Genomic DNA, 23,922 nt, shown 5'->3' with positions numbered 1-23,922 from the left:
ATTTATATTTAACATTTAGATTTGACGTTGGACATTTAGATTATATTTAACATTATATTATATTAACATTTATATTTATATTAATATCTAGATTTATATTTCTATTTAATATCTAGATTTATATTTAACATTTATGTTTATATTTAAAATGTGTATTTCTATTTCTATTTAATATTTAGATTTAGATTCAACATTATATTTAATATTATATTTATATTTAACATTTAGATTTAACGTTGAACATTTAAATTATATTTAACATTTATATTTATATTTAACATTTAGATTTATATCTAATATTTATATTAATGTTTATATTTCATATTATATTTAATATTTACATTTATATTTAACATTTAGATTTAACGTTGAACATTTAGATTGTATTTAAGATTTAGATTTAATATTTATATTACATTTAACCTTTACATTTAAGATTTAGATTTGACGTTGAACATTTAGATTTAACATTTAGATTTAACGTTGAACATTTAGATTATATTTAGAATTTGGATTCAACAATGGTTTTAACTTAATATATTTTTCACAACAAAATAAAATGTGAAGAGTTCACAAATATTCCTCTAAATGTGATAAAAAAAAATGTGACTTTTAAAAATTCACTCTACATTGCTATGACGTTTTGGAGCTAAATGTGGGATGCACAACTTTACAAACGGCGCCCCGTACTGGGGTATTAGCGTTGGAGTGGAAGCAAAAACCTCTCATATTTTCTACAGATATTTTAAACCTTCTTACTGATAGTTAGATCTACGTGCACATATATTGTTTTAAATTGTATTTGGTACACAATATATTTTGATAAGATTGCAGATATTTGGTATTCAGAAGATATAAATGTGTGTAGAGACAGATATTACACACTGTATTGTGCAGATTGAACAGCATTAGATGAACTCAGAAATAACAGATCACTCTATCTCTATCAGACTTACAAGTCTAAGAACCACATTTTCAGCAGAGCAGTATCATTTCTATTAATATTAAACCCAATGTCATGTATTAACATGTCCATGTGTGATGTGGAGAGAGTACATTATGCTTGAGCATACACCTTTTGTTCCTGACTGGCTCTCACTCTCTGATTCAGCAGACTGGATGTGACCCTGTGACCCCTGGTTGCCAGGGAGTGAGCAGTGGGGCCATGGCTGCTGGGGCTACTGCCGGGGAGAGCCCAACTCCAGAGGATTATCCGAGATCTGCATGGTACGTCAGCTTTATGTGGGTGCCTGTCCGTGTGATTGTGTGTGAATAGATCGGCTGTGGGCAGTTTTTGGCTGCCATGGTGTGACTAAGGCTACAGGAGAAAGAAGAGACAGAGAGGTTTGCCATTATGTAATGATCTTAGTCTCTGTGTCAAGTCTGAGGACAGATTTTACACTTGGAACTATTTCTATTTGGACCTTCCTTGTCTTCAAATCCTCTGGAAAAAATTGAAGCATCTGACCTCAAGTCCCTGTAGTCAGGGTGTGGTGGAAACCCCCATCAGCATGCAGCGGGATAGAAAGTGTGTACTGAGGGTGCACCCATCACAGGTGTCCTTCCAGTTTTTGCGGTGGATACGAGGCAAGTGATTGTTTTACAAAAAAATAGCTGCTCCTGAAAGTTGAAATGTGAAATAAGCGAAGGGGATTTGAGATTTCAGCATCTGTACAGTTGTGTGTAAATGTAACTAAAATTAACAGGAAGTAGAAACACAGTGTTACACATTCTGTATTTCTTTTTAGGCAGTGAGACTTGTGGTAATCTCTAAAAAATGGATTCCTTGCTATTTGCTTCTTCAGAGTGTGGTCATGAATTCTTATTTATGACTGGTATGATCCTCTTCTACTTAAAACACATTATTTTTGTTCTTTGGAGTATCTACAAGAAGCATGCCTTTGCTGCCTTTTAAAAAATCCATCTTTTATGCATTTGTTCTAACTTTGTTTTAAGTGATCTCTGAGGCTTCATTTTTTGCTGTGCTTTGTTATTATCAGATGCTGTTGCAGAGCTAGCAAAGGAGTACAGGGAAAGTGGGAGCCTATCACTGATGACAGTACCAACCTGCACAAATTCTCCTACAAACTGGAGTACCTGCTTCAGGTGTGTATTCTTTGATGTCGTTACCTTATTTCTTCAGAAAGAAAAAATAGTAATTAACTCTAATATAAGATTTTTGTAGCAAGAACATGTCTAGTTTGCTCGGCTGGCCCTTCATACTCAGCTAGCCCTTCACTCCACTCTGCAGCGTGCACCCTTCAGCGTAGCCTTATTTCTGTTGAGCAGTCCTTTCATAACCTCCACCTCCGCCTTAACATCAGTAAACTAAATGCATCATCTTTGACAGGAGGCATGTTGTATCCAGCCCCCCCACGATCAGCTGTACAGATGGCTCCCATGTGGAGTTTGTCAATCCTATAAATATCTAGGCTTCTGGCTGATTCATCTCTGTCCTTCACCACACACATTAACAACCTTCCAGTCCAAAATCAGAGCCAGACTAGCTTTCCTTTTCCGCAATAAAGCCTCCTTCACTCATGCTGCCAAACACATCCTTGTCATGATGACAATACTCCCGATCCTGGATTATGGTGACATCATTTACAAAATGGCCTCAAGTACTGCGCTCAATAAACTGGACACTCTTTATCACTCAGCTATCTGCTTTGCCACTAATGCACCCTTCCACACTCACCACTGAGATCTCTATAATTTGGTGAAGTGGCCCACCCTTCATACCCGACGGCTTCACCGCTGGCTTCATTTCGTATACAAGTCAATCCTGGGCAAGACACCTCCCTACCTGTCCTCTCTTCTTCACGTCACCCAAGCCTCATATCGCACTAGGTCCAGTGAATACATCAAGTTCATCATCCCCGGTACTTGTACTGTTTTCATCCGGAATTCCTTTCGTTTTGCAGCAGCCAACGACTGGAATAACTTACAAAACACCTCAAACTCTCAACCTTGACTCCACTAACAACCTTCAAGCTAAAACTTCCACAGATTGTAGTTGACTGTTTGGACTTTGGACACTTTGGACTTTACTTACATGCATACTTTATACACACATACTTTTTTACACCTTGCGAACATTGTTTGTTACTTATCCACTTTTGTTCTATTTTAGGTTTTTATGTCTGTGTGTGTATGTGTTCCTGTTGGCGCCTCTTGGTCAGGTCATGTTTGTTAATGAGAACTGGTTCTCAAACATTTTTACCTGGTAAAATAAAGGTCTAATAAAAAAATAAAAATCTAATCTACAGATTGTACATTTGCAAGTCAGCTGATTGACTTATACATTGTTTCCAAAGTAGAAAACTGTAGAACTGCATTTATCTCTCTTCCAGTTCGACCAGAAGAAGAAAGACCACATTTCTTGGTACAAGGAAGATTATTGGGAGTACTTCAGTGACTGTCTGGCTAAAGTCAAAGGAGCCAATGATGGGATCCGCTTTGTCAAGTCCATCACAGAGGTATGGAGATCTGCATGGTTGTTGTTCAGAATGATATCACTCATAAAGCACTGCTTACACACTCATTATTTGGATAAGAAGATCACCCTCAAAATCATTTGACTCACTATGACTCACATGGATTTTTTGCCTCTCTCACAGTGCAGACATGACACACGAGCACAAAGAGCCTGTCACAATACTCTTTCATACCGCTGCACAAAAAATAGTTCTTTCAATATGTTAGACAAATAGCTCATCCAGTTTTTCCATCCTCTGAGCTACATAACATACCAGTATTTGTAAAATGTTTCCTTTTTCTGTTTCTGTCTCATTTTTTCTACTTTAAATTTGAATAAGTGATAGAAAAAGGAGTTGAATAATGTTTGTTTCTTTTAAAATATGTAACCACTGCTCATCTAGCTTTACTGTTTGTCCATGAAAACAACATCTTGATTGAAATATTTCATAACTTAGTAATCTGTGATGTGTGAATGATCCCAGTTCACAAGAATGTACGTAAACACTTAGATAAAAATGTTGTTTAAATGTTTTCTTTTGCCTTTGACAGCTTAAGACCTCTGTGGGAAAAGGACGAGCATTTATCCGTTACTCCCTCGTACACCAGCGACTTGCTGACACCCTGCACAGTGCCTGATGAACCAGAGAGTCACAAGGTATAACTGTCACCTCACAACTGACGTTATAAAGTATAAAGTCTAGTTGAGACTAGATCTGGGAAACCAGACATAGTTAGGTTGGGTGTGGGTTGTGAAACGGACCTCTGTACATGCTGTTTCCTCTTTTGAACCTTGCAATACACATGGTTGGTGATTGTTCTTGTGTTTTTTTTATCATGTTTTTTTTTCCAGTGAAGATTATCAGTACTTCCAGAGAAGTCAGCGATAGTTGACTTTGGAAGGGAGTCAAAAAAAACTGAAGAAACTGGTTTTAGTGACTACACAACCAGACATCAGACTACGTGTGTAGAGCCAGGCTGTAAATAGTGCAACAACACGAAAACACATATTTACATCAGACATCAAGCCTACATGGAGAAGACTAAATCAAATTAAAATCAATGGCCAGGACTTTGTAATTTCAAGAGCAGGCTGACATATGATTATAATAATAACTTTATTTATATAGCACCTTTAAAAACAAATGTTTACAAAGTTATTTGTCAGAAAAAGTGTAGTTCAATAGCAGAGTAAACAAATTGACAGACAGGGAGGACAAAATGTGATCAATGCAAAACAAAATGCAACGCAAGAGGTTAAGGGAATTCACGTCAATTGGAGTGGTGTGACAATAGACCAGTAAATTATTGTTGAGAGGTTTTCAGGGTAAATAGATAAAAACAAATAAATAAATAAAAAAATAAAATGGAGAAGTAAATAAAAGCATTAAAAGGGCAATAAAAGAGTTTTCAGAGTAAAAGGATGGCATCACATCGGGAAAATTAGAAAAAGTGCAAAGGATGAATTAGGAACATTAAAATAATAAAAGAAAAATATTAACAATAAATTAAAACAATAAATAATCAAATAAAATACTCTAATAAAATTTAAGACATGAATTAGTTGGATAAAAATAAAATTAATAATAAGATAGAAGTAAAAGTGGTTAGAAGATAAAGTCACATGAAAGCTAGTCTGTAAAAATGGGTTTTAAGAAGAGATTTAAAAGGTGTCACTGACTCTGCGTGCCTAATCTCCTCATGGAGGTCGTTCCAAAGTCGAGGAGCTCTGATGGAGAAAGTACGATCCCCTTTGGATTTGAGCCTCGACTTCGGATTGACCAAAAATGTTCCACCCGAGGATCTAAGGCCGCGAGATGGCTCATAAGTTATGAGTATTTCTGCAGTGGTATCCGGGGCGAGACCCATATGAGCTTTAAAAGTGGTCAGAAAAATCTTAAAATCTATTCTAAAACGCACCGGAAGCCAGTGGAGAGAAGCAAGGACAGGAGTGATGTGATGTCGTCTGTTAAAACCAGTTAGAAGCCTAGCTGCTGCGTTCTGGACCAGTTGGAGGCGAGAGAGAGATTTATTGGTGATATATGACCTAAAAAAGCAAATAAGAACATCAGGGATAGGAATGATTATGTCTTACAGCTACTTTTCACATCTCACAACTCCGCCATTTGGACAGTGAGGGCAACAGTAACTTACTGCACGTAGACTGAAAGTACTTTAGTTTACATTCCCATCTCAGAAGTTCAATGAGCAATATGATAGTCATCTCAAAGATGAGAGGAGATTTATTATCATACCAAACATTGTCTGGGCATGTGGAGGAAAGGATCGGCAAACAGATAAAATGTACTCCTTTGTCAACTGAGATCACAACTACAGACAGAAATAGAAGGTTCCTCATAGGTAGACAAGGCAAGGCAAGTTTATTTATAAAGTTCATTGCATCACACAATGACAGGTCAGAAAACACAGTGAAAGAAGATATTCAGTCATTTAAGTGAGACATTAAAAGCAAAAAAGGCAAATAACAGAAGGTTTAAATATGATAAGGCAGTTTTAAAATACAGGAACAACAGCTACAATGCAGTACTAAACAATAGAAATAGGAATTAAATAATTTAGTAAAAACAACTGTGAACATGTGACTCTTTCACCTGAATTTAAAGGAACTGAGAAGTTCAACAGACCTGTGTCACATTGGGGGATAACTGAGGAGGACCCATGTGCAGAAAATAAAGATGTAATAATGAAAGAGCAAAAGGTACATACAAACTTGGATACGGAAACACTAGGAACACAAGAAGACTTACACACAGAATACAAGAAAGACGTACAATGATCCACGACAGGACAGGGGAAACAGAGGAACTGAATACACAGAGTATAGACACAGGTGTGGAACACGGAACACAGGTGAAACTAATGTGGGTAATCAAAAAAGGAGGGAAACACACAAGGGCAGGAAGTAAAACCAAACTGGACACAAAGGGGATCAAGAACTACAAAAACAGAGAACACAAGACAAGACTAAGAAACACAAGAAAATACATCAAGAGACATGGGTCACTAAACACACAAGGGGGACAAGGATAACTAATACAGAATAAACGCTGGGAGAAACCAAGGCATGTAACACAACGAAAAAACTAAACTAAACATCAACTCATGACATCGTGGTGTTCTCTGGGTTTTTTCCCCCAGATATTTCGAGCAGTAAAAACTGCTTCTCAAGTTTGATTCAGACTCTGGAAACAGAAAGTAGACCTGTCCCAGATGACCTGAACAGACTGGATGGTTCATACCCAATGAGAAAATCACCAATGTATCAATGCTTAATAAACCAGCAGTAGTATTTTAAAATCAGGCAGACAAGGAGCCAGTGTAAAGACCTCAGTGCTGGAGTGATGTGACCCAGCTTTAAAGGAATAGTCTGTAGAAATGTGAATGCTTAAGAACATGTGGCGGTCAGATACTAGATCAAAACGCTCCCTTATGTAGATATAAAAGACTCTTTCTAAGTTATGTTCATTGATTATACACTGATTTAAACATTCTTATTAATGGTATTAGCCTGTTCTGCTAATTGCTACTATTTACCACAAACTGTAGCTTGGAAGGTAAGGAAGCTGTTCAGTGAGGAGTAGATAAAGACTGCCACAAGACTTAGAATATTTACATTTCCATGAGAGTAGTCTACCCTGAATGGTTTTGTCCACACAACTACAAGTTATTTGCCTATACTGATTCACTTTGGTACTGAGGAACTTTCCAGGTTGCAGCTCTGTACTGTATGCATGTTGACAACACCTCTTAAAAACACTTAAAGAGGTAGCCTGCTATTTTTTTTCTGCCTAACATCTCAATACAAAATGTATTTAATTAAAATTAAGATCTCCATATATTTTCCTCTTTTCATTTAAAGAATTTTAATTTTTTAATTTTTTGTTATTGAGTTCTTTGGATCCTCATCAGCCACTGGCAATGTAGCAACTCTTTCTTTGATCCACACATGCAAATATGACATAAAAATCCACACAGATTACCAAATTAAAATACAGGGCAAAAATAGTTTTTAAGTAAGTAAATAAATAAATAAAGGAACTTGAGGAGAAAGCACAGGACAAGATTAGATATAATTTATTGAGAATTGGGGAAATAATAGGAAATAATAACATAAAATATATTGCACCAGGTTATTAAACAAATACACAGTATGAAAAACACAAAGCGATTCAGATGTGAGATGGTTACAATAGTTTGTGGGTGTGAATCATAAACAATGACCTGGGAAGACGGAGACATATTGCCAAGTCACAAAGTAACTGCCATGAGTGAAGAGAAAGATGATGACAGACACAGCTCTGTATTGGAAATATATTGAAATGATTCCTCCCGTTGAATTTAAAATCTGGCCAAATCCCAAAATACTTAAAGCTGCTGTGAGGAACTTTTGGTTTGTATCGATTCTAACGCCCCCTTGTGGACAAAGTGATACCTCTTATCTCTTGTCCTGTACATGCAAAATGTGTGTCTTCAGATAATAACCTCACCCTACTGTCTTTTAAAATTTAGATTTATCACACAATGTGATTATTTGCCATGAAAAAAGGGTGTTTCTAAAGCGAGATGCCAATCATCTGCTCTGACACCTACCCCCTCAGAGCAGTTTCAGGCATTAAAAATGACATTGAAAACAAGTCCTATAAATAGGCATACACTTCATATCAATAGCTTTAAAGCTACTATGAGAAACTTTCACTATGAGTCGTTCTTGGCGACCCCCGTCAATTTCTGTCCGACTTTGTTCAATCTCTGACAAAGCGGTACCTTTATCCGTTTGCTGATTTTGTCTCGCACATATAGCCCAAAAAAAATCACCTGCTATCTTTGAGCTGACCTGCGAATCACTCACTGTGAACGAATGCTGTAAATGAAAGAAATGGCACTTCTGGTCTGCATGTTGTGACTTGCTTTGTCTTACACTAAGCCGTGGTATGATTACAGTTATTAAAAATAACTATATGGGAAGAAGAAATCATTGAAGTGATGGTCTTGTCTCCTTTTGTAGGCCATAAAGAAGCATCAATTTTAATGTGAGTCTGATGGTAATGAGCTTGAAACATAAGTTTTAAGAATAATCTTTAGCCCATGTTGTGATAGTAGAAGCTGTTAAAAACTAACTAAGGCTTATTTCCCAGGAAGTAAATATGAGCCAACTTTTTTTTTTGCCCAGTTCAATGTCTCTACCCCTTCTTCAGTGTCTTAATTTAACCACTGCTTTTTCTCTTTTGCTGCAGTGACTGGTACTATGCAAGAAGCCCCTTCTTGAAGCCTCACCTCAGTGTTGACATAATCAATCACCTGTACGAACTGAATGAAGTTCAGTTTGATGTAGCTTCAAGAGGACATGATCTCGATGCCTCCTGGCCAACTTTTGCAAGGTAACAAACACAATAGATTGTCAGAACCCAATTTGAAGCACATTGAAACAACCAAAAAATGTGTCAGATATGTGAAGCAGCATCAGTAAGTTAAAACAAGTGTGTCAGTGTGTGGAGATTTGAGCTCGTGTTTTCTCAAATGAGGTACAGATTTAATTGAGGTTTCTTTTCTGATTAACAGGCGGACACTGGGAAGTGCAAATTCACCCGGACACATGTGGAAGCCACCGAGTCGTAGCTCAAGCATTAATAGTTTAGCCAGCACCTACTCCCAGGTAACTGATATATCTCTCTAATAACATCCTTTCATTTAATCATAGCTACAAATTATTATATGAAGCTCATCACACTTCCTCTGTTTTGTTCTTTTTCCAACTATCCAGCAAGCTCCTGAATTCCCCTACAGTCCTGACTACGGCCAGGGTCTGCTGAACGACCTGAATGAGTCTCTGCCTGTTTGCACAGAAGATGACGGCACAGTTGAGAACCTTCGTCTAGCGCTAGACCAGTCCGAGCTGAACCAGCGAGAGCTCGAAGATAAGATGAAGCAGCTGGGGCGACGAGTCAGCTGAGCTCAGGGGGGTAGTCGTGGAGCTCCAGAGGCAGCTAGATGTGTCCCTCACTCTCCAAGAGCAGCAGCAGGGATTGCAGGGAGAATTCAAGGCTCTGCAGGGGAAAGAGATGGCGCTGTCCATGGAGGTGGAAGCACTCAGGACTGTGGAAAAAGCCAGGGAGACTGAGCAACAACTGCTTCAGGAGAAGCTGGCAGCAGCTGAAGGGAAGAACATAGAGCTCATGGCCAAGTTGGATGGGGTTCTGAATGAGAAGGGCCAGCAAGCAACCAGTCACTTTGATTCAGCTCAGAAGATACACGAGCTGCTGGACAGATTGAAAGATGCAGAGAAAGGGAAGATGCAAGCTGTGGCTCAAGCAGAGGATACAAAGAGACAGGCAGAAAGGCTGGAGGAGGAGCTGAGAGTCAAAGAGGCAGCTGCAAAGAATGGTGAAACAAAACTCGAAGCATTGGTCACATCTGCATCTGAAGAGAAGTCCAAGTTGGCGATGAAAGTGGAGGAGCAGTGCAGCGCACTTGATAAGCTGCAGGGGGCCTTGACTGTTAGAGAAAAGGAGGCAAGCAACCTGCAGAGGCAGCTGCAGGATCTCCAAAGATCTCTAGAACAGAAGGAGGAGGAGGTGGAGGAGGTGAAAAGGAAGGCGCACCAAGAGAAAGATGAGATGCAGAAGAAGGCTGGTGGATTAAAGGTGTCTCTAGAAGCAGAAGTCACTGCACTTAAGGAGCAACTGAAGAGAAAAGAGGCAGAGCTAACCTCAATCTGTGAGACACTACATCAGCTAGAAGCTAAGAACCAAGGCCTGACCACAGAGAGGGTGAAACTGACCTCTAACCTCGCTGAGCTGGAGGGGACTGTCAAGGAACAGGCCGTGAAGATAGACAACTACAAGACTCAGTGCACCAATCTGATTGAGCTCCATGAGAAACTGCTGGCCACGTCGAAGAGAAACGAGGAGCTGATGAAGGAGATGGCGGAAAACAGAACAGTACTTGAAGCAGAATTGGCAGCTCTGAGGGCTTCTGAGAAACAGCTTCGCGGCCAGCTGGATGATACCAAGATGACAGTGGATGAGAAAGAGAAGCATTTGCGTGAGGAGAACAGCAAGCTTGATGAGAATCTCCAGCGAGCAAACCTCGCCGCAAAGCTCTCAGAGGACACATCAAAGCGACTGGAGCAGGAGAACCAGAGCCTGAGAGAGGAGCAGGACAAGGTGAAAGCAGCTCTGAGCCGCATGCAAGCCGACCTGAAGAGTGTTCACGGTCAGATTGGAGAGTTGGAGAAGAATTTAGGAGCATCCCGCAAGAATGAAGCAAGCCTTCAGGAGCAGCTACAAGCCAAAGAGACACAGCTAGAAGGCAAAGAGAAGAACCTTGTTGCGCTGCAGTCCACGTTAAAAGCTTTGGAGGCCAGAGAGAAGGAACTGGAGACTGCAAAATCTGATGCAGAAGCTGCGTTAGTTAAACAGTCAGAAGTGATGCAAAGGTTAACCTGTGAGAAGCAAGTGATGGAGAAATCTCAGCTGGAGAGGAGCGCAGTCCAAGCAAAGGACAACCAGGAAGTGGCAGGCAAACTGGCATTACTTGAAGGCCAGCTGGAGGTGAGCATGAAAGATGTGGCCAGGCTCCAGGGAGAGATCCTGGACCTTAGGGTGCAAGTGCAGAGATCTGAGGAGGAAAAGCTGAAATCCAGAACACAGTTGGAGGTGACAGAGGCCCAAAGAGATGAGCTCAGGACTCTGACTGAGCAGCTTAAAGCTCAAACAGAGAAACTGAATCAGCAACATGTAGCAGAGCTTATGGAGTGCAGGAAGAGAGAAGAGACCCTGATTGAGCAGCGTGATAGAGAAGTAGCCGCCCACTCCGAGTTAGTTATCTCCTCGGCGGCTCTCCGAGAACAGCTCTCAACCCTCAAGGCAGAAAATGACAGGTCAGTATCAGAGACAAACGAGATACGAGAGGGTCTGCACAGGGCAAACACAGAGATGGCCGAGCTGGGGATCACCATCTGTAAGCTCAGTGCAGAAAAAGAGGAGGCCAGAGAGTATTTGGTGGGGGACGCCGCCAAGATTGAAGAACTAGAGGAAGAGGTGGAGAGGCTAGGAGAGAGCATGTTTCAACTACGAGAGGAGAATACCAATCTGAAAGAGGAGATAAAACAGAAGGAGAAACTTCAAAACACTATCCCTGAGCTCCAGGAGCAGCTGGAGAAAGCCACGACACAAATGCAGAGTGTCAAGGACTCTGGCCGAGAGGAGGCAGAGGCTATCAAGTTCCAGTTGAGCTCTGAGAGTATGAATCACCAAGTTCAAATGAAGGTGAGTTAGTCAGAACTTGTTGATCTTGAACTGCATCACAAACAACATAATCACTCATGCTGTGGTATTTTTGTACTCAAGTGTTCTTCATATGAAATATTCAAACAGAATTTGCCTTCATTTTCTGGAGAATGACATGTGGTACGAAAAGGCATTTTTCATACTTATCACTTGGCTCTGATTAGAATCAGACAAGTAGATTACTTAGACAGGACTGGCTGACTTGTCAGTATGCGTGTGCGTAAATGATCAAAGAAAGCAATCAGACAAAAGAATGTGAACAGTTCCCAGGAAAGGTATGGTTACATCAGGTGGTGTTGTAACAAGTTTGGTTATTTTCTAACGTAACATCTTATTACTTCTTGTGTGTTAATTCAGTTCCCCATCACAGACATTATTGACATTCCCATGAGCCTCTTCTGTACTGTGTAATGCCTGGTTTATACTTCTGCGTTGACCCTACACCGCAGTAGATACATGTTGCCGTACGTGTTAAGTGTTAACTGGAAGAGGTTAGAATGCTGCAACGCTCCAAATGAGAACAGCATCATTAACTTGAAACCTCAGTGTGTTAGCATTGTCATCATTAGAGTACAATGACAAGCTCTTAGGGTGGTCCAAAGTCCTGATTTGTGAAGGTTCTTTTCAGTATATTCATTTTCTTATAGTCATAATATATTAATAACAATGTAAGCTGGCAAGAAGTGGTGTAATAATAATAATAATAATAATAATAATAATACTGATAATAATAATGATAATAATAATGATAATAATAATGATAATCATAATAATCTTTATTTTATAGCACTTTTCAAAACAGGGTTACAAAGTTCTTTACAAATAGGAAAGAAACAGAAAGACATTAAAAGAGAAATGTGAGAAACACTGAAAAAGAATAAAAATAATGAAAAAATAATAACCTGTGGGGATGTGTCAGCAAAAAGAAATGACAGAAAGGAAGATAAAAAAAAAGGTAAAGACAAGAAGTTAAGATAAAACAATGCTGGAAGACTAAAAACAACTAAATATAAAAGATTAAAACAATTAAAATAACAGAAATATAAAATATTAAATATGAAAGGATAAAAATAATGAAAAACTACCAGTGATACTACCTGAAAAATGATAAAAACACCTGGATCAAAACACGCTTAGGTGACATTACCTGTAAAAGCACATCGATAAAAATTTGTTTTTTAAAGAGATTGAACAGAGGATGAATAGGTGACAAATCAAATCTCCTCAGGGAGGTTGTTCCAGAAGAGCGGGACTCTGACAGAAAAGGCCCGGTCACCTTTGGTCCTCAGTCTGGACCATGGGACAGCGAGCAAAGCCTTGGGCTGAGGACCTCAGGGTATCACCGGGCACATATGGCTGAGGAGATACTGTATGTACTGAGGTGTGAGACCAGAGCGTGCTTTAAAAGTCAACTGTAAAATCTTAAAATCAATTCTAAAATCTATTGGAAGCCAAAAAACGGGAGCTTTAACAGGAGTGAAGTGGTCTCTCTTTTTGGTTCTTGTCGGAGTCGGGCTGCTGCATATTGGACTAGCTGTAACTTGTGCAAACTATGTTTGTCAGTCAATCAATCATCAATCAATCAATCAATCAATCAATCATCTTTATTTTTTTAGCACCAATCAGAACAAACATTATCTCACAACGCTTTTACAAACATAGCAGGTCTAGACTGTACTCTATGTTAATTATAACAAAGACCCAACACCAAGACAGGATAAGATCCAGTCTTATCTCATCTTAATCCACCATGAGTATTGCACCTCGCGGTATTTAGCTAGTTACAGCGGTGAGGAAAAACGTCCTTTTAACAGGCAGAAACCTTGAGCAGAACAAAACTTATGTTAGACAGCCATCTGCTGAGACCGAATTGGTGTTGGAAAGAGGGATAGAGGAGAATAAGAGAGAGATGGGGGGGTGGATGAGATGAGACGAGTAGTAGTAGTAGTTGTTGCCGCTAGAGTCCAGCACCTCTGTATCAGCTGGAGTCTGGAACGTCCACAGCAGGAGGACGTCTACAGCAGCTCAGACGAACCTATGAGACAAGGGACTTAAGGGACTCCAGAAAGGTCTATGGTTAGTAACTTTCAATGGGAGAGGGAGAGTGTAAAGTAAGTGATGGGGGGTTGGGGGGGTGGTGGGTGATATAGGAATCCCAGTGTGTCAGTACATACTAAAAGCTGGTCACAGCCTGAGCCAGCTCTTACTATAAGCTTTAGACATGTCTACAACAAGTTACGGTAGTCCAAGCAGGAGGATAAAAAAGCATGAATGACTGTCTTAAGGTTTTTGCTGGATAAAAACGACCTCATTTTGGAGAGTCTCCTTAGCTGCACAAATAAGTCTACACCACTAAGTTGACATGCTAGTTCAGATTGAGTTTCTTGTCAAATATGACACCCAGAAAATAGCTGTTGTGTTGTATGGCTCAGGGTGTTAAAACTACAATTTGAGAGAAGTAACAGAAAATTATTCAAATGCTTATAAAAAAGTAAACTGTAGGATAAAGATTTAAACTTCCAAAATATTAATTATAAAAACGTTCTCCTCATCATTTCAGCAATTACGTCCGTCTGATATATTGTTTGGGGAGTTATTAACCTAAATGTCCTCATTTCTCTTGACTTTTCAATATCTGTGTCTCTATAATTTCAACATTAGATAGAAGCTATCATCAGTATTTGTCTTAAAGCATTATTCTCATTTCCTCCTCCTTGTGTTATTTTTACATTTCAGAATACGAATGAGCAGCTCGACAAGGTGAAAGCTCAGCTGCAGGAGGAGTTGGAGAATGTGTCCAGCTTGCAGGCCAGAGTGTCTGAACTAGAGGTCTGTATCTCTAAAGTAAAGTGAATCATGTTATAGAATAACTAGAAACTAATAGGTGGTACCAAGTGTTCTGAAACCTTATCATAACATATAAAAATACAACCATCATTAGGTAAAATGTGTTACGAGCTCACCGTCTTAGAAAAGCTTTGAATGATCAAGAGAAGCTGTGGATAGAGGTGAAAAGTGCATAGATACATAACCTGGGAAAGGCACATACACCTTTATCATCAGTAGATTTGCAGGGGTGATGGAGAAAAGAAAGGTACACGCCACATGGAGCAGAGCGTGCATCTTTGGTGCTCATTAATGATACATGATTACATCAGTGAATTTGGCCTTTTTTGAATTTCTGTTTTTCATAATGAAACATCTTGATTGCATGAACAGTTTCCTTTGATTGCAGAAGGTAAAAAACATCACAAAATCCCTGCAGTGAAACCGTAGTAATGCAATCAATTGCACAATGAAAGCCCCATGAGCTCATAATTTCTCTCCATGATTGGATTTTTCTCTAGATCTATACAAAGGGAGCTGGTTTTTAGGGACTGAATAGTAGGTTTTTAATATCCTTTAGTGTAAGGTGCATCATTGATTTGTTTGTTCCTGTATTTTCTAATCAAGGCTGTAAATGAGCAGTATTTGCACCTCAGCTGCGAAAAAGATGCTCACATCACAAAGACAGAAATAACCATTCGAGAGAGTGAAAGTGAGCTTCAGCACCTCAGAGATGCAGTAACCAGGTGCGTTAATGATCAGAGATACCCTAAGGTTGCATTTACAGGTGCTATACAAAAGACTCATACTTTTGTTTTCTGTCTTCAGGGCTGAAGAAGCACAGCACGCTGTGCAAAAGGACTGCGAGGAATTGAGACAGCAACTCAACACAACAGAAGCTGCCAAACAAACTGAGTGCCTGAAGCTGACTGCAGAAATCGATGACCTCAACAGAACCAAGACCAACCTTGAGGAGCGGCTCATTGAGCTTATAAGGTACAACTTGTCTCCATTGCAGCTGTCTGTAGTTCACAGCTGTCTGCAGAACAGGAATAGAGTTTGTTTTAATGAGGAAAAGGTTGAAGTTCATTTTCTCTGAGAGAGTCTGCACCCTGTTATGTTTGGTTGCTGCCTGCTCTTTGATATTGCAGTTTTCTGATCTTGTTATACTTCACATTGATGGGGGGAAATTAGGTGTGAGGGGGAGAAATAAAGAAAAAAAGGATTCTTTGAAATCTGAGATAATTTACTGAAAAAACAAGTCTGACAGAGATGCAAGGAACTCCTTTGGGATGTGCATAAATTCAGTCTGGTTGTACTTTTGTATTATCCATCCCTTGATTGTTCCTCTCTGGTGCATTATACTAGAAAGCAAAGCTACTTCATGTATTAAGTATAGATGCCATATTAGTATAGAGTTCCAGCTAATTTTTCAGCATCTGAAATAGTGACGTTCAAACCATACAACCCAAACCCGTGACATAGTTTCAGTCTGGTTTATAAAAAGGGTGTCATGCATTTGTCTTTCTTGTCTAATTCATCAGGGATAAAGATGCTCTGTGGCAGAAATCTGACGCTCTAGAGTTGAGCAAAAACTGCGAGCAGAGGAGCGCTGGTGGTCGGACAAAGAGACCACTCACTGCCTCACCTGCAAGGGTCAGTTCACCTGGTATCTGCGCAGACATCACTGCAGGTGATTTTCAGAAAACACAAAGAATCCCTTGATTAATTATTCAATTATTAACTATTTAAGTATTACACTTGTATGTATTAACCCTATTTCATTTTTCATGTTATTTTTAGGCTTTGTGGTCGCATCTTTTGCTACTACTGCAGCAACAACTTCGTAATGACCAAGCACAGCGGGAAGAAGGAGCGCTGCTGCAAAGAATGTTACACGCAGAACAGCGCAGTGGTGGAGAGGTTCACAGAGGCAGAGATGAGCGCCTCAGACAGTCAGCCTCCACCACCTGGGGCCGGGCCTGAGCCACCTTCTGAACCTGCACCATATAAACCCACTCCCAGAGTAACAGGTGAGAGGCAGGCTAGGAAGAAAACCACATGGGAGGGACTTTTACTGCAGGTCACCAGGAGCAGAAGTGAGAAGGCTGTCTTTGTGATGTTGAGGAACAAAGACAGAAACTACTGTCATAATTGTTCTATAGTAGGCGAAAGGGAAGTGGGTGACATTTATATTCAGAGAAGAAACTGTTTGCTTCTACTGTACAGAGAGGAACATTACTGTTCTTCTATATTTTTTTAATAGACATAATCAGGAGACAATAACACAAAAGCAGATAATGCTGAACAATCCAGAAGTTAATCCAATTAATCTTTGACTTCCCAGTGTCAAACCCAAGTACCAAGCTGATGACGGAGCTTACGACATAATCACAGAAGAGGAAGTGAACGGCGTCTACGACAGTGACTCCACCTCTCAGACCACAGCAGGCTCCATCGAGGGAGAACAAGACCAACGGACTCCAGGAGCTCTGGATTTGTGAGTGTGATACGTCGACAGGATGGGGGTTTAGGGTTAAGACTGGGCTCAACTGGTTATTTTTGGGTCAGTATGTCACAGACATCTCAGTTGCAGGTGAAAGAATCACAACACAAGGCACCATCAAGCTTTTGGCATTATATGAAGCGATATATTATTGTGTTATGTGAATGTAAGCTTGTTTACATTCACACCTTTCAAAGTAGTGTCAAAATCCATGCCCCCTTTGTTATTATTTCACAAACGGTCAAAAAATAATATCAAATGGTAGAAAAGGTAAAAAATCCCACACACCGTTTCTAATGCTGAATTATCTCGATGAAGAAATGTTTAAGTTTAAGCATCCAAGCAAGGCTTTCATCCAGGCTGCCACATCATTTTCACTTTGACATTTTCAAAGATGAAGAGTAGGAATTAACCATGAAATTGACCCATATTTGCTTTTACAGTGTTCTGTGTTACCAGATGCTGTAAATAATAGCCGATGATTGTCATCTTTATTAGTTAATGTTTAATGGGTAGTCTCTCTCGCAAAATGTAATTAAATAAGCTGTGGTGTGGCTGTAAGCACATTGATTAAAGTGAGTGTTGAATTTTACGATGAATAAACTGTTTAAGTCTTTTCAACACAGGAAGCCAGACCCTTGAGGAGAACGTCACACATCTGCCCATTCAGAAAATTCACCTCTGCATTGCCTTTTAATTTTTATTTCAATATATGTTCATTGTACACATATACATTGACCATCCAAAAAAAAGGGCTGCACACTCTAATATTTCATTGGACCGCTTTTAGCTTTGAGTACGGCATGTGTTCGCCGTGGCATTGTTTCGATAAGCTTCTGCAGTGTCACATTTGTTTCCATCCACAGTTGCATTAATTTTCCACCAAGATATTGTATTGAAGATGGGAGAGTCGCTGCACAAAGTATTTTTCTGCACATCCCATAGATTCTCAATTGGGCTGAGGTCTGGACTCTGTGGTGGCCAATCCATGTGTAAAAATGATGTCTCATGCTCCCTGACCACAATGTTAGCCCTATTAATCCTGGCATTATCTTCTCGGAATATACCCGTGCCATCAGTGAAGAAAAACTCCACTGATGGAAAGACCTGGTCATTCAGTATACTCAGGTAGTCAGCTGACCTCATTATTTGAGCGCATAATGTTGCTGAACCTAGACCTGACCAACTGCAGCAACCCCAGATCATAACACTGCCCCCACAGGCTTGTACGGTAGGGACTATGCATGATGGATGCATCACTTCATCCGCCTCTCTTCTTACCCTGATGTCCCCATCACTCTGGTACAGGGTCAATCTGGACTCGTTTTGGTCCCTAGCAAATCTCCATAGTTGTTTACTTTGCTTGATGCAGGCTAATAACTTGACCCTTCTGAAACAGATGAACATCCTTTCCAACAGGATATATCTTTCAACATGGTTATTTAAGAAATGAGAAGCTGCTCATCGCATCAGCTAGGGTTAAATAAGTCGTTGCTAGCTGAAACATATTCATCACTGCAGTAATTATCCAATGGAAGGCTCTTACCTACTTGCTTTGTTAAATCCAGGTAGCGACTTCTTTTGTGACAGGCAGTGTATATTTACAATAACAGTATACATGGTGATGAAGTAGCGTATAAAGATAATGTTTTGTCTTTTATCTGTGGCTGTGTGTACAGGAATGTCAAGACTTAAGAGATTGGATGACATTGAGACTGAATGTCATGGTTAATGTGTCATAACATAGTGTATCTGAAATGAGATAAAACCTTCAAAAACTCTCATATACTTTGTAAGAATGGCTGAGATGTGGTACCTGGTTGTAATTATAAATAGGTATTTAAAGGTTGCTTCACAGAGAAACTTTGTGTTTGTTTTCATACCTGAAATATTGAATAACAGCCTTTTGGGATTAGCTGTAATGTCTAATGTTTTGTATTTTGCAGAAGCACAGGAGACGTGACGCCTGATGATACCGAGGAGCACATTTCCACTGTTCAGGACTCTGAAATCAACCTCCTCAGATCAGGAGAAGTTACGTGAGTCTCCTCCTCTGTTTGGGTTTTGAACTGATGAGCCGCATGTATTGATCCCACTCTTAAATGTGATTTATCTTCTTGCAGGGTGGCTGTCCCTCTCAGCATTGAGGATATTTCTCAATTCGGTGATGGTTCCAGGGAACTTTTCATCAAGTCTAGCTGTTACAGCGTGATCACTGTTGCTGTGGGCGACAGCGGGCCAACCATCAGCTGGATGTTTTCCTCAGAACCAAAGAGCATCTCCTTTAGTGTGGTGTACAGAGAATCTGCTGACACTCAGGTGGAACAGTCAAAGGTAAATGCACTTGTTGTTTGCCTTTAATGTGTGTGTGTGTGTCTAGACCAGTGGAACTACTTGAAACCGACACATTTTAACAGTAAAGGGGCTTTATGAATGTGGAGTTGTATTGGCATCATTCAGTCGATGCACATCTGCCACAGAAATGTCATGGAGAGGTCAAAATCAGTGACAATGCTTTTTTAATGATGTCATTAAAGAAAACATCACCAGGCGGAGGGAAATGGTTTTCTATTCTTCAAAATTGCAACCATTTCAGAACTCATAGAAACATCAAATAAATTATTACTAGACACAATGCAGAGAGCAGGACTATTTGCTTGATCTTTCAGATTTTGCTGACTAAAGCAAAAACTCTGCAGGTGGCCCGTGTTGCTCAGCAGGCTGAAGTAAACATCCTGCACTTAAAAATGTCAGGGGCTGTAAATGAGTTCGGATCCTTCTTCTTTAAAATCCCCTCCCCCGTCCTTACCTGGCCCATTTTTCCTCATGTGGTTTTTGGGCCTTTTATTCATATGTTTGGGGTAACGATGATGATTGCATTCTTGCTGTTCATCATTAACAGGTCATGTAAGTAGTAACGGTAGCTGTAGTAAAATAGATCTGCTTGTAGGAGATACTTAATCTTAAACCTGGACATGAAGTTTCAGACAAATGTTTCTGTTCTTTTCTCAGGTTCTGATTCCTCTCACTCGCTGTAATTCCCATAAAGAGACAATACAAGGACAGCTGAAAGTGCGACAGCCCGGCCTCTACACACTCATCTTCGACAACTCATTTTCACGGTATTGAAATCTGACACTCCATTTGTATTTCATTCATTCATAGAAAGTATCTGACTAGAAAGACAATATAATTACATGGAATGTGAGGAAGAATCGCCTAAAAACCCTCCAGAGGCCTGCAAGCAGCTTCCTCCAGACGGCATAAAAGGAAATAATAGAGCAGTGAATGTATAATTTATGCACAATCTTTATGTTTCTGCAAATAATTCAGACATAAACAAGACAGATCAGCACAGAATGGGACAGCAAGGCATCCCTAGATACACATCAGTTGCAACAATGTGATGAAATACAGCCATACATCACATCACACCCTCTATCAAAGCACTTACGAGTATACAATCACTGTGATGAACAGACTCAGATCAGAAAATTTTCATGAAGAGTTTTTGTCCTGACTATTCCTCTCAGTGGAGAAGATTGTGAATTACAGAAATAGGTTAACAATTTGTCCTTCATTTCCTCCCGCTGTCTGTAATGTGTGTATGTGTGTGTCTGTGTGTTTCGCCAGCTTCCTATCTTATTTCAGTTAATCAGATTGCAGTCATTTGACCAGAAATCCTCCTCCCAACAGGTTTATCTCCAAGAAGTCCTCTACCACCTGACCATGGAGAAGCCCATCATCTATGACGGAAGCGACTTCCCGTGAAGCTAGCTGACACCTGCTCCTGGAGAGGCATCTTCCTGATGTCGCAAAGACACTATATGACGTTAGTGTGGCAACACTTTAAAGATAGCGATCTAATGACTGTTAATTTCCAACTACAATGAGCTATGCTCCCAAGAATCTTTTTCATTTATGATTTCAGCTTAAATCCTGCATTGTTTTACTCTGTGGTATTATTTTTTATGGTGTGCACACATTGTCATTGTAACCAAGTGAAGGTTTGTCGAGAAGATGAAAAGAGTTCTGAAACGAAACTGAAAGAGAAATGTTTATGCAAATGTTTGCATTTTTTATTTAATATACACCAAGTAATATATACATATACCTGTAGTTCAGTTAGCTCTAATTTACTAAGTTACTCAGACATATCGTTTTCTTTTTTCTCTCTGTTATATTCATCAGGTTGGTTTGGCCCCACTTTTTTTCCTTACTGGCAACTCTGGGGAAAAAAAGGCTGTTGTCAGGTAACAAATACGTATCTGTAATTGTTGTCACTGAAGACTTATAGGGAAGATTCCAGAAATGTCTGAACTCAGCCATTTTAAAAGATTTCAAACATTTTGGAATCTTGAAAATCAAAATAAGCAGAAAAGGTGCAGAAAGATATTTCACTGGTGGCCAGTTTATGACTTGACTCTCTAAACACGAAGCTTGCACTTCATAAAGTGAAAGTAGTAGTTACTGGCATGGGAAAACTTCACTTTACTTAAAATAACAAAATAAGTGCACTTTGTGCAGATCTCAGGAGACATATTTTAATTTTTTCCTCCAATTGTAGTATGTCCTTACTTAAGAAAAAGCTGCCATCTTATTTGATGTTTCAGGCGAACCTACAAATCCTTTTTTCTGACTTCATGTGAAATTACTATGACACTCAGTCATGAAGTGTATTTATATCAGTGAGCTAATGAGCCACTGGTCTTTCAAAGTGCCTTTTAACTCTAAATGCCAGGGACTTATTTGCTTTTAAAACTGTATTTTTATTCACACGGAACATGACAATTGGTACAAATTGGTACCGCTAAGTAAAATCTTCGGTTGATACTCAACTACATTTAATCTCAATATGCACAATATCAAATGTATTACAGTCCTAACAGTTTTATTAGAGTAAATGGTTTTTTTTTTCAGTTTGAATTGTTCTTTAAGAAATTATTGTGTGCTGTTCATTGTTTTGTTTTTTATTTGGCAAGGCAATAAGAAAAGAAAGCATTGTCAGTTTTAGAAGGGCTTATCTCTGCTGCTTGTGTGGAGATCAGTTTAGCATCTCACAGTCAGGTGTCTTTTGTATTTTTTTTAATGGGTGTAAATTGCTGCAATTTCAAAATCGTATATTTTCTCTACACAGCTGCACTTTTGTGATGATGATTTTATAAATTGTTACAAGCAATATCAAATCTGTTAAGTTTACATGATCTTTAAAACGAATTCACACAGGGATAGATTTTTCTACTTGCTGTTTTTGGATGATAATTTTGGAGGCATGAATCATCACTACAAGCACTCAGTGTAACTAGAAAAAGGCCTGTCAGATAAATATAAATAAAATGTTTGGGGGGTTGATGATTCCATCTGTGTCTGGTTTAGTTTTGACAGCGTGGAACCTCAGAACAACAAGATCAACACATTATCTCTGCGTGATGCTTCTTATAAACAAGTTTGTCACCTTACAACACATCCATTTAGAACAGGGAGGATGCAGAGGGAGTCCTCGGATGGGAAGATTGTTTTCCACGATCCACAGTTAAACAATTGTAGCTCATGGCACCATTTTCATGTCCATAGGGAATGATAAGTTAACATTATTAGAAGTCAGGGGTGTAGATAGCCTGCCAGGATAATAATCTGGAAATATGTTGATTGTTTCTCGTATTGCATATGTGAGAACCTGCTGTGTAAATGATTAGTGCTAAAATGATTGAATGATGACAGCCAAATTATAAATTTGATTGACGTTGCTCTCCAATTGCTCGGTGTAAGTCAATTTTTATGCACAAGTACACAAGGAAACTTGTAAGTAAGTAAGTAAGTAAGTAAGTAAGTAAGTAAGTAAGTAAGTAAACTTTATTTATTATCACCTTTCACAGAGCATACTCACAAAGGGCTTCACAGAGTATAGTAATTGTGGAATAAATACAACAATAATAATAGCAAACAAAATAAACCATAGTACAATATTACAACACATGGTCAAAAACCATAACAAACAAATGTATCTTTAGCTGCTTTTTAAAAGCTTCAGTGGAAACAGCACAGCACAGCACAGCACAGCACAGCACATTTGGGCAGGAAGATTGTTCCACAGAGTTGGGGCCACAAGCTCAAAGGCATGGTCACCTTTTGTTTCTAGTCTAACACGAGGCACATCAAGCAGACCCTTATCTGAGGATCTGAGGGGTCTACTGGGGATGTAAGGATGGAGCAGATCAGATATATATGAGGGTGCTTGATCATGGAGAGCTTCATATGTTATTATGAGGATCTTTAACTGTACTCTGAATTTGATTGGAAGCGCTTGTAAGGAGAATAGAATGCGGGTGACGTGTTTTTTTTTACTGGACCTGGCTAACAGTTTTGCGGCAGCATTTTGGAATTCGGTCAAGAGAAGATTTATTGAGGCTGGTGAAAAGAGAATTGCAGTAATCGAGCTGTGAGGAAATGAAAGCATGAAACAGCATTTCTAAATCTGTGTGTGAAACCAAGGGTTTCAATTTTGCTATATGTATTAAGTGGAACAAACAAGAATGGGTTGGGGTATTGATTTAATGTGTTAGTCAAAAGCATTCCATGATCAATTGAGGGAATTTTTTTACAGAGGTAGAAAGAGAACCCATATAATCAGCAACCCTGGCCGCATTGCTGTTGGAAGAGAAAATGAGAACCTCTGGGTTTTTTTGTGTTCAACTAAAGGAAGTTGTGGTTCATTAAGAGCCAATTTTTGATGATTCTCAAAGTACGAGAAAACTAAAATTCCTTACAAGTTTCTCAATCAGATTTTTATTTACTGTGAAAAAC

The 23,922-nt window shown here is 39.3% G+C and overlaps 1 protein-coding gene across 1 annotated transcript; it reads left to right on the top strand.

The window, feature by feature from the left end:
• The first annotated feature begins 1,165 nt into the window (after positions 1-1,165).
• On the top strand, positions 1,166-22,478 carry LOC117832262 (FYVE and coiled-coil domain-containing protein 1-like). The gene is given in 23 exon segments (XM_034711321.1): positions 1,166-1,195; positions 1,197-1,227; positions 2,001-2,039; positions 2,042-2,106; positions 3,354-3,479; positions 4,030-4,102; positions 4,105-4,135; positions 8,733-8,876; positions 9,058-9,151; positions 9,260-9,430; positions 9,432-11,765; positions 14,523-14,615; positions 15,240-15,358; positions 15,441-15,608; positions 16,157-16,194; positions 16,197-16,305; positions 16,416-16,645; positions 16,932-17,112; positions 19,065-19,157; positions 19,242-19,452; positions 20,131-20,240; positions 20,752-20,768; positions 20,831-22,478. Coding segments are annotated over 23 exon segments (4,566 nt in total). The 3' UTR covers positions 20,890-22,478.
• The last annotated feature ends 1,444 nt before the right edge of the window (positions 22,479-23,922 follow it).

The sequence above is a fragment of the Notolabrus celidotus genome, chromosome 2 (assembly GCF_009762535.1).
Source record: "Notolabrus celidotus isolate fNotCel1 chromosome 2, fNotCel1.pri, whole genome shotgun sequence".
In the NCBI taxonomy this organism is placed as follows: Eukaryota; Metazoa; Chordata; class Actinopteri; order Labriformes; family Labridae; genus Notolabrus; species Notolabrus celidotus.
This window is presented reverse-complemented; position numbering and strand designations above follow the sequence as displayed.